The sequence below is a fragment of the Hyla sarda genome, chromosome 1, assembly GCF_029499605.1.
Source record: "Hyla sarda isolate aHylSar1 chromosome 1, aHylSar1.hap1, whole genome shotgun sequence".
Lineage (NCBI taxonomy): Eukaryota > Metazoa > Chordata > Amphibia > Anura > Hylidae > Hyla > Hyla sarda.
Genome location: NC_079189.1, coordinates 309,094,461 through 309,111,809, shown reverse-complemented (window position 1 = coordinate 309,111,809; position 17,349 = coordinate 309,094,461). Strand labels below are relative to the sequence as shown.

At 41.0% G+C, this 17,349-nt stretch overlaps 1 protein-coding gene across 2 annotated transcripts in view; it reads right to left on the bottom strand.

Annotated features, from left to right (window-relative positions):
* Positions 1–12,372: 12,372 nt before the first annotated feature.
* HOPX (HOP homeobox) overlaps positions 12,373–17,349 on the bottom strand; it is a 36,870-nt gene continuing 31,893 nt past the window's right edge. For both annotated transcript variants that reach the window (XM_056518244.1, XM_056518245.1), the window contains exon 4: positions 12,373–12,645. In XM_056518244.1, the coding sequence (XP_056374219.1) occupies positions 12,568–12,645 (78 nt within the window). In that variant the 3' untranslated portion in view covers positions 12,373–12,567. The remainder of the gene's footprint in view (positions 12,646–17,349) is intronic.

Below are 17,349 nucleotides of genomic sequence, written 5' to 3'. Positions count from 1 at the left end.
AAGTTAAACAAGCGTCCTTGGCTTGGGTTAAAAGATCTGCTTGTTTTGGGAGCAATTGTTCCAAGTTCCTCAGTCAGAACAGAGTCCGGGTCATTATTCCAGTCTAACAAAAGAATTACAGTAGCACACTGCCAGCGCTAAGATAATATGTGTAATAGAACACTTTTTTCATTGCAATACTGCTTCAGAGAAAAATAGAGGTTCTTAGCTTACCATTTGGCCAAATAGTGTGTACCATCCCACCATAATAAGGTGACCTTATTTTAGAAGGACTCTACGCTATAGATATGCCTCTCTTAGGCTAGCACTAAGCCTACAATTTCTGGGCATGTAAGGTCCAGCTCTGGTGTTTTTAAAGGGGTTGTGCGCTGCCCGGCCTTTCGGAGCTCCGCTCACAGCGTCCGGAAGTTCATTACTCCGAACGCTGTGTACGGGCTTCCGTGTTCGTGGCCGCCAAAGTCTATGGGAAGGGGGCGTGACAGCGGTTGCGCCCCCTTCCCAAAGACTTTCGTTGAGGGGCCGGGTGTGACGTCACGCCCGGCGGCAGCGAACACGGAAGCCCGCACACAGCGTTCGGAGTAATGAACTTCCGGACGCTGTGAGCGGAGCTCCGAAAGGCCGGGCAGCGCACAACCCCTTTAAGTAGAGAAAAGCTGGATCTTACATGCCCACAAATTGTAGTCTTATTGCTAGCCCAAAGGAGGCATATCTATAGTGTAGGGTCCGTCCCAAATGGGGTCATTTTATCGTGGTGGGATGGTACACACTATTTGGCCAAATGGTAAGCTAAGAACCTCTATTTTTCTCTAAAGCAGTATTGCAATGAAAAAAGTTTTATGTATATTTTTTATATATCTATATATGCTCTCTAGGTGATTTATAAACACTGAGGGATTGAAGGGGAGGGGCCTTTTTAACCTTTTTGTGCTTCCTATTCCTATGTAGGCCTATGGGGACAATCTCATTGTGGTGCTGTCGTGATGGACTTGTAAAAACTGAATTATCAGCAAGTCATAATTCTATCTTTATTAGAAAGAGACAACAAGCCTTTTTATTTTTTTTTAAATATATGTAAGCTTTCCATCCAAATAGACCAGGAGCTCTGTAACAGTAACCCTCCTTGCCAAAATGGTTTGACCAAGAGAGCTGTAATCAGATTTCCCATTTTTTGGGGGGCTAAAAGTTCCTGAATGGCGTTTTTGGAAATTCAACATATAATTTGCACTAAAGATACTTAGTTTAATACCCAGTCACAATCAAAATTTTAATAACCCTTGATAAGAGAATGTAAGAGCTCTCCTAAGACACCAGGGATTACCGGCATTTGCCAGGCATCTGCCGGTTATGACGTGGACCTGACACGCAGGCCCGCACAATATTCCTCTCACCCGACCCATGACGTACATGTGCTTTACAACTGGGTTTTCAATTTTGTTCGTTTTTTTCATAGAGCAGGATGCTGTAAAGAAATGTATACCACATGGTTTACATTTTATTAACCCCTTAACGACGAAGGACGTATATTTACGTCCTCCGCTGGCTCCCGCTATATGCCGCGGGGTCACACGGTGTCCCCCTCGTCATATCGGGTCGGTCCCGGCGGCTAATACAGGACATCACCGATCGCGGTGATGCCCTGTATTAACCCTTCAGACGTGGCGATCAAAGCTGACCGGCGCATCTGAAGTGAAAGTAACCCAGCTGCTCTGTCAGGCTGTTCGGGACCGCCGCTGTAAAATCGCAGCGTCCCATACAGCTTACAGGACACCGGGAGGGCCCTTACCTGCCTCCTTGGTGTCCGATCGATGAATGACTGCTCCGTGCCTGAGATCCAGGCAGGAGCAGTCAAGTGCCGATAACACTGATCACAGGCGTGTTAATACATGCCAGTGATCAGCATGAGAGATCAGTGTGTGCAGTGTTATAGGTCCCTATGGGAGCTATAACACTGCAAAAAAAAGTTAAAAAAAGGGTTAATAAAGATCATTTAACCCCTTCCCTAATAAAAGTTTGAATCACCCCCCTTTTCCCATAAAAAAATGAGTGTAAATAAAAATAAATATATGTGGTATCACCGCGTGCATAAATGTCCGAACTATAAAAATATATCGTTACTTAAACCGCACGGTCAATGCGTACGCGCAAAAAAATTCCAAAGTCCAAAAAAGCGTATTTTTGGTCACTTTTTATACCATTAAAAAATGAATAAAAAGTGATCAAAAAGTCCGATCAAAACAAAAATGGTACCGCTAAAAACCTCAGATCATGGCACATAAAATGAGTCCTCATACCGCCCCATACACAGAAAAATAAAAAAAAGTTATAGGGGTCAGAAGAGGACATTTTTAAACGTATACATTTTCTTCATGTAGTTTAACCTATATAAGTAGGGTATCATTTTAACCGTATGCACCTACAGAATAATGATAAGGTGTCATTTTTACCGAAATATGCACTGCGTAGAAACGGAAGCCCCCAAAAGTTACAAAATGGCGTTTTTTCTTCGATTTTGTTGCACATTGATTTTTTTTTTTTACGTTTCGCCGTGAATTTTTGGGTAAAATGACTAATGTCACTGCAAAGTAGAATTGGTGACGCAAAAAATAAGCCATAATATGGATTTTAAGGTGGAAAATTGAAAGCGTTATGATTTTTAAAAGGTAAGGAGGAAAAAACGAAAGTGCAAAAACTGAAAAACGCTGCGTCCTTAAGGGGTTAAACATGGGAGTCTACGCATAACAGATGCCTCAAAGTGACATCCATCATAGTTATTCAACAGGTATATATAGTGGAATGTCCCGACAAATACCCCGTCAGGCACTACTAAAACTGGAAAATAAAATATCCTTTATAACACAAGGAAAAACAGAAGCAAAACAAATGAAGAGTAGATAGACTTTCAACTATGGGCTACTACTATAAAAAGACATAGGGACAATGGGGGAGATTTATTAATGTGTGTCGAGGAAAAGTAGAGTTGTTGCACATAACAACCAAACATTGTTTCTTCATGTTTTAGAGGCCTTTTTAAAAATGAAAGAAGCAATTTGGTTGCTATGGGAAACTGCACCACTCTTCCTCTACACAGGTTTTTTTTCCCAATTAGTCTATTTTGTACAATATATAGCATACAGATAAAACCAGGACATAAAATACACAATGCCTTTTATATAGCGGATTCTCATACGGGCATAGGTGAAAAGTATAAAACAGCCACTTTGTGTCCACATTACTGCAGCAATTCCTAGCCTGACCACATTTTGATGACCCAAACTCATATCTGTCAATTCGGCCATCAGTCATGCTAGGACTTGTGGGTGTAATACGGACACTCGTATGATATCTGACAAAAAGCCATAAAAGGATAAACTAAACTACCACAATATTCTTTGTACTAATGCAATTCACCAGTTACACCAGCAGGTGGCGTTATGTGCCTGCTGCATGGGGTTTGTTCAAAATCTAAAGTACGCTCCTGAAATCTGTGTTTAAATTGTAAACTGTGAAAAAGTACAATGATTTCTGGTCTAACTATTGAGTATTTATTATCAAAGCTAGGCACAATATTCAAAGTAACTTAATATGTGAAATACGCCTTCACTCATGTATTTGGTAGAATGGATATGTTGTTAAGATTTATGGAAAAACATTGTTGATGTGTAGATGCCAGAACTAGTATAACATTTATATAACTATGACTTTCAGGGTGCAAAATGGAGCAAAGTATATGATTGCTCTGGCTAATTTCAATACCAGGCTACTATACATTGAGCCCATCCTACATCTGTATAGTTCATTGTGAGTAGTGCTGTCCTCTTTGTACATGCAGGATGTATAATCAATAAGGATTGGACCAGGGTGAATCTCTGGATGTCAAATACCTTCATGTTTCCAAAGCATTTGATACTGTGCCATATAAATGGCCTATACATAAAATGAGAATGCCTGGGCTGGGCGAAAAGTGTGTAGGTGGGCAATAACTGGAATAGTGATATGAAACAGAGGGTTGTACATACTCGGATTGGGTGACTTACTAGAGGGGTACCACATGGGTGAGTTTTTGGTCCTATTCTTTTTCATATATTTGTTAATGACCTTGTTGTGGTATTGTATAGTAATGTATTAATCTTTAGAGAAGATACTAAACTCTGTAAAGCGGATAACACAAAAGAGGCCAGTGCATTGTTACAAATGAATCAGGATAGGTTGGAGGTTTGGGCTGGGAAGTGGCAGATGAGGTTCAACACTGATAAATGTAAGGTTATGCACATTGAGAGGAAAAATCCAGGCTGGGATAATGTATTAACCCCTTAAGGACACATGACGTACTGGAACGTCATGTGTCCACTCCCGATCTATAACGCGGGGCCACGGCGTGGCCCCGCGTCATAGCGGTTCGGGCCCGGCCTCTAACAACGGCCGGGACCCGTGGCTAATAGCGCGCGGCATTGATCGCTGTGCCGCGCGCTATTAACCCTTTAGACGCGGCGTTCAAAGTTGAACGCCGCGTCTAAAGTGAAACCGAAAGCATGCCGGCTAGCTCAGTGGGCTGTTCGGGATAGCCGCGGTGAAATCGCGGCATCCCGAACAGCTGACAGGACAGCGGGAGGGCCCCTACCTGCCTCCTCGCTGTCCGATCGCCGAATGACTGCTCAGTGCCTGAGATCCAGGCATGAGCAGTCATGCGGCAGAATCATCGATCACTGGTTTCTTATGAGAAACCAGTGATCAATGTAAAAGATCAGTGTGTGCAGTGTTATAGGTCCCTATGGGACCTATAACACTGCAAAAAAAAAAGTGCAAAAAAAAAGTGAATAAACATCATTTAACCCCTTCCCTATTAAAAGTTTGAATCACCCCCCTTTTCCCATAAAAGAAAAAACACAGTGTAAATAAAAATAAACATAAATGGTATCGCCGCGTGCGGAAATGTCCGAATTATAAAAATATATCGTTAATTAAACCGCACGGTCAATGGCGTGCGCGCAAAAAAATTCCAAATTCCAAATTCCGATCAATAAGTCCTATCAATGCAAAAATGGTACCGTTAAAAACTTCAGATCACGGCGCAAAAAATGAGCCCTCATACCGCCCCATACACGGAAAAATAAAAAAGTTATAGGGATCAGAAGATGACAATTTTAAACGTATAAATTTTTCTGCATGAAGTTATGATTTTTTCCAGAAGTGCGACAAATTCAAACCTGTATAAGTAGGGTATCATTTTAATCATATGGACCTACAGAATAAAGGTAAGGTGTCATTTTTACCGAAAAATGTACTACGTAGAAACGGAAGCCCCCAAAAGTTACAAAATGGCGTTTTTTTTCTTCAATTTTGTCTCACAATGATTTTTTTTCCCGTTTCACCGTAGATTTTTGGGCACAATGACTGACGTCATTACAAAGTAGAATTGGTGGTGCAAAAAATAAGCCATCATATGGATTTTTAGGTGCAAAATTGAAAGAGTTATGATTTTTTAAAGGCAAGGAGCAAAAAACGAAAATGCAAAAACGGAAAAAACCCCGGTCCTTAAGGGGTTAAATGGGAGAACACTTGGGACGACTGACGTAGAAAAGAACTTAGGAGTCTTAGTTAACAGTAAATTTAGCTGTAGCGACCAGTGTTGGGCAACTGCTGCCAAGGCAAATAAAATCATGAGATGCATCAGATGCCCACGACAAGGAAATAATTCTGCCACTGTACACATCACTAGTCAGACCACACACAGAATACTGTGTACAGTACTGGGCACCAGTGTACAAGAAAGATGTAGTGGAGCTGGAGAGGGTTCAAAGACGAGCAACCAGAGTAATACGGGGAATGGGAGGACTACAGTACCCAGAAAGATTATCAGAATTAGGGTTATATAGTTTAGAAAATAGAAGGCTTAGGGGCGACCTAATAACTATGTATAAATATATTGGGACCGTAAGGCGATCTCTCATGGTAAACAATCTCCACTGCCATAAAGATTCAGTGCATTTCACAGTCAGTTTTAAAAAATGTCTATTTTGAAATTGCGCAAAATTTTTGTACGAAAACTAACTTTATAATTTCCGGAAGGCAACAATAAATCTCTCCCTATGTTACTATGTTTCTATTAATAGGTTTTAGTGGATACAGTCAAAAGAGTCAAAGAACTCTGTAGCAAGCCATCTGCTTAAGTGTAAATATTAGATTGGGTTGACATATGTTGTAGCCAGACTCATACTTTCTGCATTTTCTGCACAGTCTTTCCATGACAACCTCGATATGGGATCTAGTCTGGCAACAGAAACCTTCAGCAATTAGCAATGGCTCATATAGGGAGGCAGTGTTGAAGGGGGCTTTCTGTATGTATATAGGGGAGCAGGATTCCCTCCTCTATGTGCAGTGTATGGTAGCCATCATAGATATTCCACTCCCGGTGGAAATTTTTTTTTTTTTTTTAAATCAACTGGTGCCAGAAAGTTAAACAGATTTGTAAATTACTTCTAATCTAAATCTTAATCCTTCCAGTATTTATCAGCTACTGTATGCTTCAGAGAAAGTTGTGTAGTTCTTTTCAGTCTGACCACAGTGCTCTCTGCTGACACCTCTGTCCATATCAGGAACTGTCCAGAGCAGGAGAGGTTTGTTATGGGGATTTGCTCCTACTCTGGACAGTTCCTGTCATGGACAGAGGTGTCAGTAGAGAGCACTGTGATCAGACAGAAGAGAAGTATACAACTTCCTCTGGAGCATACAGTATCTGATAAGTACTGGAAGGATTAGGATTGTTAAATAGAAGTAATTTACAAATCTGTCTAACTTTTTGGCAAAAGTTAATAAAACATTTTATAAAATGTTTTCTACCAAAGTACCCCTTTAAGATCTACGTCCTAGCTGAGGGACAACTGAAAATTAGAGAAAACTGATGGGAAATGCTACATACAAGTTATATAATGGACAGAAATAGTGCTACTCTTCATGTCCTCACAACAGCTTATCCTGAAAAGCTTACTGAAATGACAGGTATAATTTAAGACCAAAACTCTATGACAAACTAGTTATTTATTTTTTCAACCAAAATCAAAGAATTACGATCAAAGACAAATAAGCAAATAATATAAATCAAGCAAGTCCTGTATAAAGAAAAACAAAAAAAAGAGCTTCTGGAAGCCTTAAATCACTTTCTAGGGAAGAGAGTTCTTCAGAGTTCTGTACAGTGCACATTGCACATAAAACATTACAGGAAAAGGTTAAAATAAAGGCACACATTAGTGGCACAAATATAGCAGGTTTATGGCAGAAGAAAGTAGAAATTCAAGTAGTCGGACATGATATATTTTGGAGTGAGTCAAAAGACATGACAGGGTAGTGACTGGCGTACCTATACACCAATATTTTCTGCCCACACCAAGAAGATCCTAATTTGACAGATTTTACTAACTATGGCCAATAAACAACCATATTATTGTAAATTTGCCTACATTTTCACAAATACAGGCTGAAAGGTTCAACCACAATTTACCACTAACATAAAGTACAAAGTATCTATCTCAGTATCACTTGGATAAGTTAAAGCTTCACTGTTAAAGGGGTACCCCGGTGGAAAACCTTTTTTTTTTTTTTTAAGTCAACTGGTACCAGAAAGTTAAAGGGGTTCTCCGGTGCTAAGACATCTTATCCCCTATCCAAAGGATAGGGGATAAGATGCCTGATCGCGGGAGTCCCGCCGCTGGGGACCCCCTGATCTTGCACGCAGCACCCCCTTTATAATCAGTCCCCGGAGCGTGTTCGCGACTACAGGGTGGGCCCCCGTGTGATGTCACGCTCCGCCCCTCAGTGCAAGCCTACGGGAGGGGGCGTGACAGCTATCACGGGGTGCCGCGTGCAAGATCACGGGGGTCCCCAGCGGCGGGACTACCGCGATCAGGTATCTTATCCCCTATCCTTTGGATAGGGGATAAGATGTCTAAGCACCGGAGTACCCCTTTAAGCAGATTTGTAAATTACTTCTATTAAAAAATCTTAATCCTTCGAGTACTTATTAGCTGCTGAATACTACAGAGGAAATTATTTTCTTTTTGGAACACAGTTCTCTCTGCTGACATCATGAGCACAGTGCTCTCTGCTGACATTTCTGTCCATTTTAGGAACTGTCCAGAGCAGCATATGTTTGCTATGAGGATTTTCTCCTACTCTGAACAATTCTTAAAATGGACAGAGATGTCAGCAGAGAGCACTGTGCTCGTGATTCAGAGAGCTCTATGTTCCAAAAAGAAAATAATTTCCTCTATAGTATTCAGCAGATAATAAGTACTGGAAGGATTAAGATTTTTTAATAGAAGTAATTTACAAATCTGTTTAACTTTCTGGCACCAGTTGATTAAAAAAAAAGTTTTCCACCGGAGTACCCCTCTAAACATCAGTTTTTCAAAGTTTTTACCACATAAAATGAGATAGCCCAGATTTGATAGGTTCCCTTTAAGGCCAAGGTCCACTTATCACTAGGAGAATCCTGACAATTTGATTTTATGGCCGCATTAGCATGTTTCAATGACATGTCAGTTGACTCTCTGATTTCCCCTATAATTGTAGAAGCTGCAGATTTCCTCTAATATTTGGTTTATATGTTCTTGACCACCTGCGGCAACAGCGGTGCATCCTTGTTTGCTACTGGTCATTGTCTGTCATGCTGAAATCATCGAAGGAGGCTATTATAGATAACAAAGCCGCTTTGAACTGTAGACAGGATACACCCAATCATCAGAGCATTAGGTTTAAAGCCTTTTAGTGATGTCATCAAACACACATGGAATAGGAATATGAAGAGTTATTTATTTTCATTTTTAAACCTAGAAATGGATGATAAAAGTAGACAGGAGAAAACCTTGCTCCCACTGGCCATATATTTTAGATCTTAGCCGTGTGCCGAATGTGTATAACCATCTTTGGTCTGCTAGATATCCCCCATGTTGCTGAAATAGTATTGTAATGAGTCTCCTGCTCATCTGATCGATTTTCATCTAGGAATTAGTTCAATGGCAGGGCCTTACCAAGGGATGAGCCGAAGAGAGTGTTCCCTTCTCTAATCTCCTGGGAATCCCCTAACAACAGGTTATAAATATCCTCTATTCAACCCCTGGGACCCCCAACAATCAAGAAAATAGAAGGAAATTTTACCCCCTTGCACCGTCGGTGCTCCATTCATTCACAATTGGACAGTTGAATATTTCTGAGCACTGCTGCATTAAGCCCACCAATGTTTAAGTGCCCCCATGAAGAATGGGTGGAGTGCAAGCATTCATCCAGAGGTACAATGTCTCTCCATTCCCTGTGGATAGGGGATGACCATTGTAAAAAGTGAAGCAAAGGGAGATCCCTGCTCTAGCCAAGATATAGCCTGTTTTCTAGGACACTTAGGGACATCTGTGGACACAGTATGTTAATGCACCTTTTTGTTGTGCTTTTTCATATATGCCTTTTTAAAACTGACTGTGAAATCCAGCTGTGGGCACTTTCTGAAATGGCGGACGATATTTATTATTTGCACCTTTGGCAAAAGGGAGCATAAAAGGGTACATCGACCTTAAAGGGGTTCTCCGGGGAAGTTAAGAAAATAAAAATGTCCCGAAGCCACCACAATACCTGTTCTGTGTCCCCCATAGTTATCCATGTGGTTTTGGCAGCTCTTGTGCCCCTGCTGTATCGTGAATATCCTTTTTCCTTGCTTGCAGCCCAGACTACAACTCTCAGAAGTCAGTGCAGCTCTGTGTAATGGCTACCAGTCAATTGCTTTCACTATCTGTGTGAATGCTGTGTTGTTGTAAACAGTCAGCAGCACACACTGTAACATGTCTTTTCTTTCAAACTAGCCTTCACCCCCAGGAATAAATCGTGCTATGCTCTGAATTGCAGCAGTCAGTGAAAAGAGCAGCATTATGTGCTGAGTTGTCACTGAGAATCTTCACTGGGCTTCTTTTCTGTTGCAAGATCCTCACACAGGAAGAGGGAGGGGAGGGAAGGTGTGCCTGTGAAGCCAGAAATCATGTGGTGTTTGTCTCCCAGGAGGGTGGGGGCTAGATCTCACTGAGGGGTTTGAACAGAGACAAGCAGGATCAGATTATGATGTATTTCTCTCACTCCCTGCATGTAAGTGACAGCTGAAAGAGGGAAACTTCTCTATATAGCTAATTAATTATATTTAGACAAAGAAATAGGTTGGTGAGAGAGAAAAGATTGGCTATGGGTTTAGTTCCCTGGAGTACCACTTTAAACAAGCCACAAATTCATTCTATTTCAGGCAACATTTATTAAGACAGTGCACCTTTATAGTAAATTTGGCGCACAACACCCAAAATAGGCGCTGCAAATTCAGTCAGGAAAAATGCCATTTGAAAGGTTCTCTGTCTACTCAGTACCCCTGGTACTAGGTCCAATTTGGCTTAAGGCTTGTACTGGCCAGGAGAGCGTCTTGTCAGGTGTGGAAAAAATACATGCACACACAAGGTACCCTCTAAGTACGCTCTGTTTTACTATTTGCCAACGTTCATATATATATATATACCATGGTTGCTTAATAGTTACAAGTCAGCAGAACACAAAAACAGGATGTACGTGCACAATAGTTACGAATCAGCAGTTGAGAAAACAAGAAGTATGGTACGGGCCTTGCGGTTACAAAAAGCATAATTAAAATATATATCATACAAGATTACAGATCTGTATTATTTTATCAAGACCCTTGTATCCTTCACCATTGTACAGGCAACATTAATAATTGCCCCCTTAGTTTCTATTAACTGATTGATTGTTCTTTATGTGTGAAGAAAATGTCACTTTTGAGGGGATATAATGATGCAACTCTCTTTTGTTTCTTTCTTGCTTTTAACTGGGACATTAGACCAGTCCCTGAACAGCAAATTAATGGATCTATACTGTTACTTCAACTATTGAGGTGTTAAAGGAGAATCTGAGACATCTGTAAAAAAAATAAACCAATATGCTGCCAATTGTAAATAAAGTAAATGGTTTCAAAACCAATGGGACGCTGTAGTACACTCATGTTACCAGTAACATAAAGTACAAAGTGTCTATCTCGGTATCACTTGGATAAGTTAATGCTTCACTGTTAAACATCAAAGTTTTTACCACATAAAATGAGACAGCCCAGATTTGATAGGTTCCCTTTAAGGCCAAGGTCCACTTATCACTAGGAGAATCCTGACAATTTGATTTTATGGCCGCATTAGCATGTTTCAATGACATGTCAGCTGACTCTTTGAATGATTTCCCCTATAATTGTAGAAGCTGCAGATTTCCTCTAATATTTGGTTCCGTATTTATCGGGGTATACCACGCACCGGCCTATAACAAGCACCCTCATTTTACCACGGATATTTGGGTAAAAAAAGTTTTTTACCCAAATATCCATGAAAAAATGAGGGTGCGTGTGTGCGCGTGTATACCCTGATATACCCCCAGGAAAGGCAGGGGGAGAGAGGCCGTCGCTGCCCGCTTCTCTCCCCCTGCCTTTCCTGGGGTCTAGAGCCCTGCTGCCGGCCCTTTTCACCCCCTGGTTATCGGCGCCGCTGCCCGTTCTGTCCCCCTGACTATCGGTGCCGGCGCCGATAGCCAGGGGGAGAGAAGCGGCGCCGACAGCCAGGGGGAGAGAAGGGGCAGCCATTGCACCCATTGCCAGCGCCGCTGCCCCGTTGCCTCCCCCCATCCCCGGTGGCATAATTACCTGAGTCCGGTCCGCGCTGCTCCAGGCCTCCGTCGTGCTTCCCCAGCGTCGTTGCTATGCACGGCGCGGCGCACTGACGTCATGCGCCGCGCCGTTCAGCGCATAGCAATGACGCCGGGGACGCACGACGGAGGCCTGGAGCAGCGCGGACCGGACTCAGGTAATTATGCCACCGGGGATGGGGGGAGGCAACGGGGCAGCGGCGCCGGCAATGGGTGCCGCTGCCCCTTCTCTCCCCCTGGCTGTCGGCGCCGCTTCTCTCTCCCTGGCTATCGGCGCCGGCACCGATAGTCAGGGGGACAGAACGGGCAGCGGCGCCGATAACCAGGGGGTGAAAAGGGCCGACAGCAGCGCTCTAGACCCCAGGAAAGGCAGGGGGAGAGAAGCGGGCAGCGACGGCCTCTCTCCCCCTGCCTTTCCTGGGGGTGTATCGGCGTATAACACGCACACAGACTTTAGGCTAAAAATTTTAGCCTAAAAAGTGCGTGTTATACGCCGATAAATACGGTATATGTTCTTGACCACCTGCGGCAACAGCGGTGCATCCTTGTTTGCTACTGGTCTTTGTCTGTCATATATATATATATATATATATATATATATATATATATATATATTGTATCTCAAAATAGAAAACAATTGTGTTACCAATAAACATTTTTCTCATTTGTGTTATACAGAAGTTTATTTTTCAAAAACCAAGAAATATTTAAGAGTACATATTTAAAATATATTACATTAGTACATATATATATATACAATATTTAGATAGGTATTATTTATTACATCTGCTTTTAATAAGTAGGATCTTTTTTAATAATATGTAAATTTTGTTTATATGAAAAAAATGTCTTTTAGTCCATGACTGAGCCACACTCTGAAGGTAGGCCCTCAGATCTTCTCCATTTGGACAACCGGACTTTGAACCATTTCTAGAGAGAAAAAAAAGAAAAAGAAATGTTTTTTTTTATTATTTTATTGTATAATTGAATATTGTTGAATAATTCTTAGCCTGCTCTTATACAGTGCTGGTTTGGTGCAGTTTTGGAGCCAAATCCAGGTGTGGATCATAAAGAATCAGATAAAATAATGAACAGATGCTACTTCTATTCTTTTTTTTTTTTTTAAACTATTCTTCGTGTGGAGTGGTTTCAAAAAAGAAAAAAGAGTGAAAGTAGCATCTGTTTTTTTGTTATTTTTTAAAACTAATTCATTATGATCTACACCTGGTTTTGGCTTTCAAACTGCACAGTAAAACTGCACTGTGTGAGAGTACACTTATATACATCACTTTACTAGTATTAAGTAGTGTTGAGCGGCATAGGCCATATTCAAATTCGTGAATATTTGCGAATATATGGACGAATATTCGTCATATATTCGCTAAATCCGCATATTCGTAATTTTCTCGATTTATTTTCGCATATGCGAAAATTAGCATATACAAAACTTAGCATAAGTGAAAATTCGCATATGCGAAAATTAGCATCACACAGTAGTATTAGAGCCTTCTTTACACCACACAAGCTGGAAGCAGAGAGGGATGATCACTGTGATGTGTACTGTGAAAAAAAAAAAAAAAAATATTCGTAATTACAAATATATAGTGCTATATTCGCGAATATATTCGCGTATATGCGATATTCGCAAATAAAATTCGCATTGCGAATATTCCCGAGCAACACTAGTATTAAGCCATATTAGTAGGATTCAAATGGATTATTAAATTTTTTTCTATACAAATGTGTACCTATCATTACCCAATACAAAGCGCAATTTATCCTTAGTTGTACTCAGAGATGTAGCTGTGAGGAGTCCTTCCAGGTCAGTCACTTAAAAACCACAAGTGAAATCAAAACTTGCTATAATAGCCTTAAGATATAGTCATATGCACTGACAGTATTTACAATATTACAGACATACAGGCCCAGAATGATCAAAGAATGTCTACGGTAGAGCTATTTTCCCACGCTTATTTGAGTGGTGGGTGTGACTAGCGTGCATCTTATTTATCAAGAAGGTGCAGCAGAATGATGAATTTTGCGCAGCTCTGCTGTGGTGGGTAAAGCTGTACCACATACACTTTTTCTAGACACTTTTAAGGGAGGAAAGTAGACACTTTCCTTGGTCCTGAATTTGGCAGGTTAGGTGTTTTTACTTACTTTCACAGAGCTGCCGGGACATTTTTACTTGAATTTTAGACGTTACAATAAAATTTGATTGCTGTGTCTAAGGGGTTAAAGCCGGGCATCACCGTGATCGGTTATGTCTGGCATTAGAGATGGGTCCTGGTAGCAGATAGCTGCCAGGACCACCCAGCTATGACCCTCAGGAGCTGAGCGTGTGTCATAGAAGGGGAGTAGGACGCTGTCGTCCACAAGAGGTTTAAGGTTGAATTGTGGAAGGTAGAAATTATTCTCACGCCTACTGGTAGGTGGTGTAGATTTGCGCCTAAAAATGTACCTTTGCGCACAAAATTTGACAAAAGTCGTAAATAATAAATACATGACCACTGCATGTCTAAAAGAAAAATTTCTATGGGAAGGCAAAAAGAGGGAAACTGTCTATATCAAAAGGCGCATAAAAGTCCCAAAATATGCTGCTTGTGCCTGAACTGCGCCAAAACATAGACAAAAAAAAATGCTCTAAAAGCAATGATGAATCTCCCTGACAGTATCTTATACCCAGAACAGTGCTAGTCTAGTGGTATAAAAACAGTGTGTGAAATTTCAAACTGAAATGCCAGTGGGCAAATAAAAATGTTATTTTATTTTGTGTTTCTGAAAGATGACGGGGATACTTTAAACATTTTCCATTACGGCCCAGGAGCTGTAAGTTATGACTCTGGCTGCTCATGTGAGTTAGTTGTCATGTAGCCTGGAATGTTGGTACTAGGGCTCTGTTTACATGTACAATGTAGCTTCCTTTTATAACAGGAGCCACAAGGATGTGCCAGACCCATCCACCAGTGGCACACAAAGGACCGCATTAAATTACTATAGGCTTCCACCAAGGTGTCCTTATTTTGACTGGAAAAATAACACTGTGACAGAGGCTCCTAATAAAGACCTAGCTGCAGATGTGAACCGAGTGGTACCTGTACTTGCTTTTTTCTAACCCCCTTGAGCTGCTCCTGTAAATTTGGGATTCTCCCATGCATACCTATTTTGTGGATGAACTCTGACTCCTGTGACCCTTGCGCTCATTTTTTTATTTCTTTTTTATAAGGCTGCTGTATTATCCTATAGTATCCTGAACAACGAGATAAGGGCCCTATTTATGATCCCACCCATCCTCATTGATGTGTCACTGAGACAGTTTAAATTTTTTGTTGTTTTTGTGTTAGGATTGTCATCCGCATAACATGTATTTTGTTCTATAACATTTGGGTTAGGTGAACAGTGTCCATTAGAATAGAATCCAGCAGGTAAAATGGAACCTGTCCAATGCAGACCTCCACCGATCATTAAAACAGGCATTAGAATGGACAAGTCAGCGTCTGTACACTTCACTCCTCAGCGCGCTGTGATCTCTGCCCATTTGTACTAGACAGGCTCTTTTAGCCTGTCCAGTGCAACTGGATGAATATTGCAGTGAACAGGAAAGTGAGATGCACGGCTGCACGCTGCTCCCAACTCATTCCAGCAATTGGTGGGCAACTCAGCACTGTGACATGTTCAAAGTTTTTTTTTAAACAACAGGGACACCTTTCTTTGTTGTAATGCCAGGTAGTGATCACAGACTGGACAATACTAAGAAGGACTGTTTGTATTTTAATCAGGTTGTCACATAATTTCTCATGTAAATCCATTTCAAATATATACTTAAGTGGGTTACTTGCTTTTAGACAAATATACTAGCTATATGACTTTGGCTAATAGGCTGGTATTGTTGAAACCATTTCTACCACCAACTATTCTACCACCATTTCTACCACCAACTTAGGCTTCATTCACATCTGTATTAGAGTAGGAGGCCTTCATCGCAGATTCTGTTCAAAATAGTAGACAAGAAATTGTAGAGAGCACAATTGTTTTTTGTCCAGTAAAGTACAGTAAAATGACGGACACCATGCCAGGTACCCGATAAACTCTATTAAAGCCAGTAGGGTCTGTTGGGCTTCATCTGGGTTTGTTGTGCGAGGGATCTACCAGCTCAATTTTTTTTGTTCTTCTGCTCCAATAATGGAGCAAATGAATGGAAAAACAAAGGAGCCTCCAACAAGAATGTGAACATAGCCTTATTCTTAAATCACACCATGCTCAGTGCTCATATTTAGCAATACAGCTTGAAACAATCCTGCTGAATGTATAGACCTGTATATGCAACTGTCTACAAATACAGACCCATCTGTCTGCTCTGAACTGAAGCTTTCAGAAAAGTGTATTTTTGACCTATGGTTGCACACCAAAAGTTTTATATGTTCAGAGGATTTCCAGTCAAATAATATTCTACTACAGTACACTACAAACATGGTGCAATTTTTGTATCACTTGCTCCTCCTGTAAAGAAAATGTACTGGACTATTTCTAGTAAATACAGTATATTGAAATAATAACATTTCATGTGATGAACAATACTACTGTTTCCTTTCACTTTAAGATAAAATCATAATAATTATTTGAGGAATGAGTATAGAACTACGGCAAAACAATAAACATTTGCCTCGTGCCATAATGTAACTTAGAACACATATTTAAGATAGACAGGTAAAATATCCCTATAAGATGGTTAAAGGGGTACTCCGCCCCTAGACACGCCCCTCCCATAGACTTGCATTGAGGGGTGGGGCATGACATCACACGGGGGCGGAGTCGTGGTCGAGATGGACTCAGCCTGAGGACTTCCAGCAGTTCCGGAAGCCGCTACAGGTGGGTGCTGCATGGTAGATCCAGGGGGTCCCCAGCAGCGGGACCCCGGCAATCTGACCTCTTACCCTCTATCCTTTGGATAGGGGATAAGATGTCTAGGGGCAGAGTACCCCTTTAATAAACCAACAATGAACCATTCATATAATTAATTTTGTTATTTCTAAAAGGAAACGTTCTATTGCTGGTAGAGAGATGTAGAGCTAGACACTGATTTCCTAAAGGAGAGGTTCCATGCCAATACATGAACAAGCATCTCAGTGTGATGTCCACCGCTACCCATTAATGTATCGGTTTCCCCTGCTACTGAAAGGAGAGACACAATTGGTGTCTTTCTGTACCCACAAGGTCAGCCAGGGAAAAACAGAGGGAACAAATTGCAGCCTGACAATACAACTAAACAAAGAGCATCTAGTGCCTGCAAGTTTAACTGTTAAGGACAATGTGTAATCTGTTTATGTCTAATGTGTAGCCTACTGTTTAAAGAGCAGGACAAGAGGGTCATATGACAAACCAAGGCAAGTGCCTTCAGTTATTTTAAAAAGCAATGAATGCCAGCAGCACCCGGTGTACTGTCGCCCAGATAAGATAACACTACTTCAGCCAGGCACAATTTATTTTTGTAACATTTTATAAGACCATGCATACATAAAAAAAATAAAAATAAATAGTGGGAAATGTAAATAATAATATAAATTCTAAAAGATAAAATAATGCATCTCTTTGATTAGAGTACAGGCTACATCAAGCTATGTTTACCTATAAATG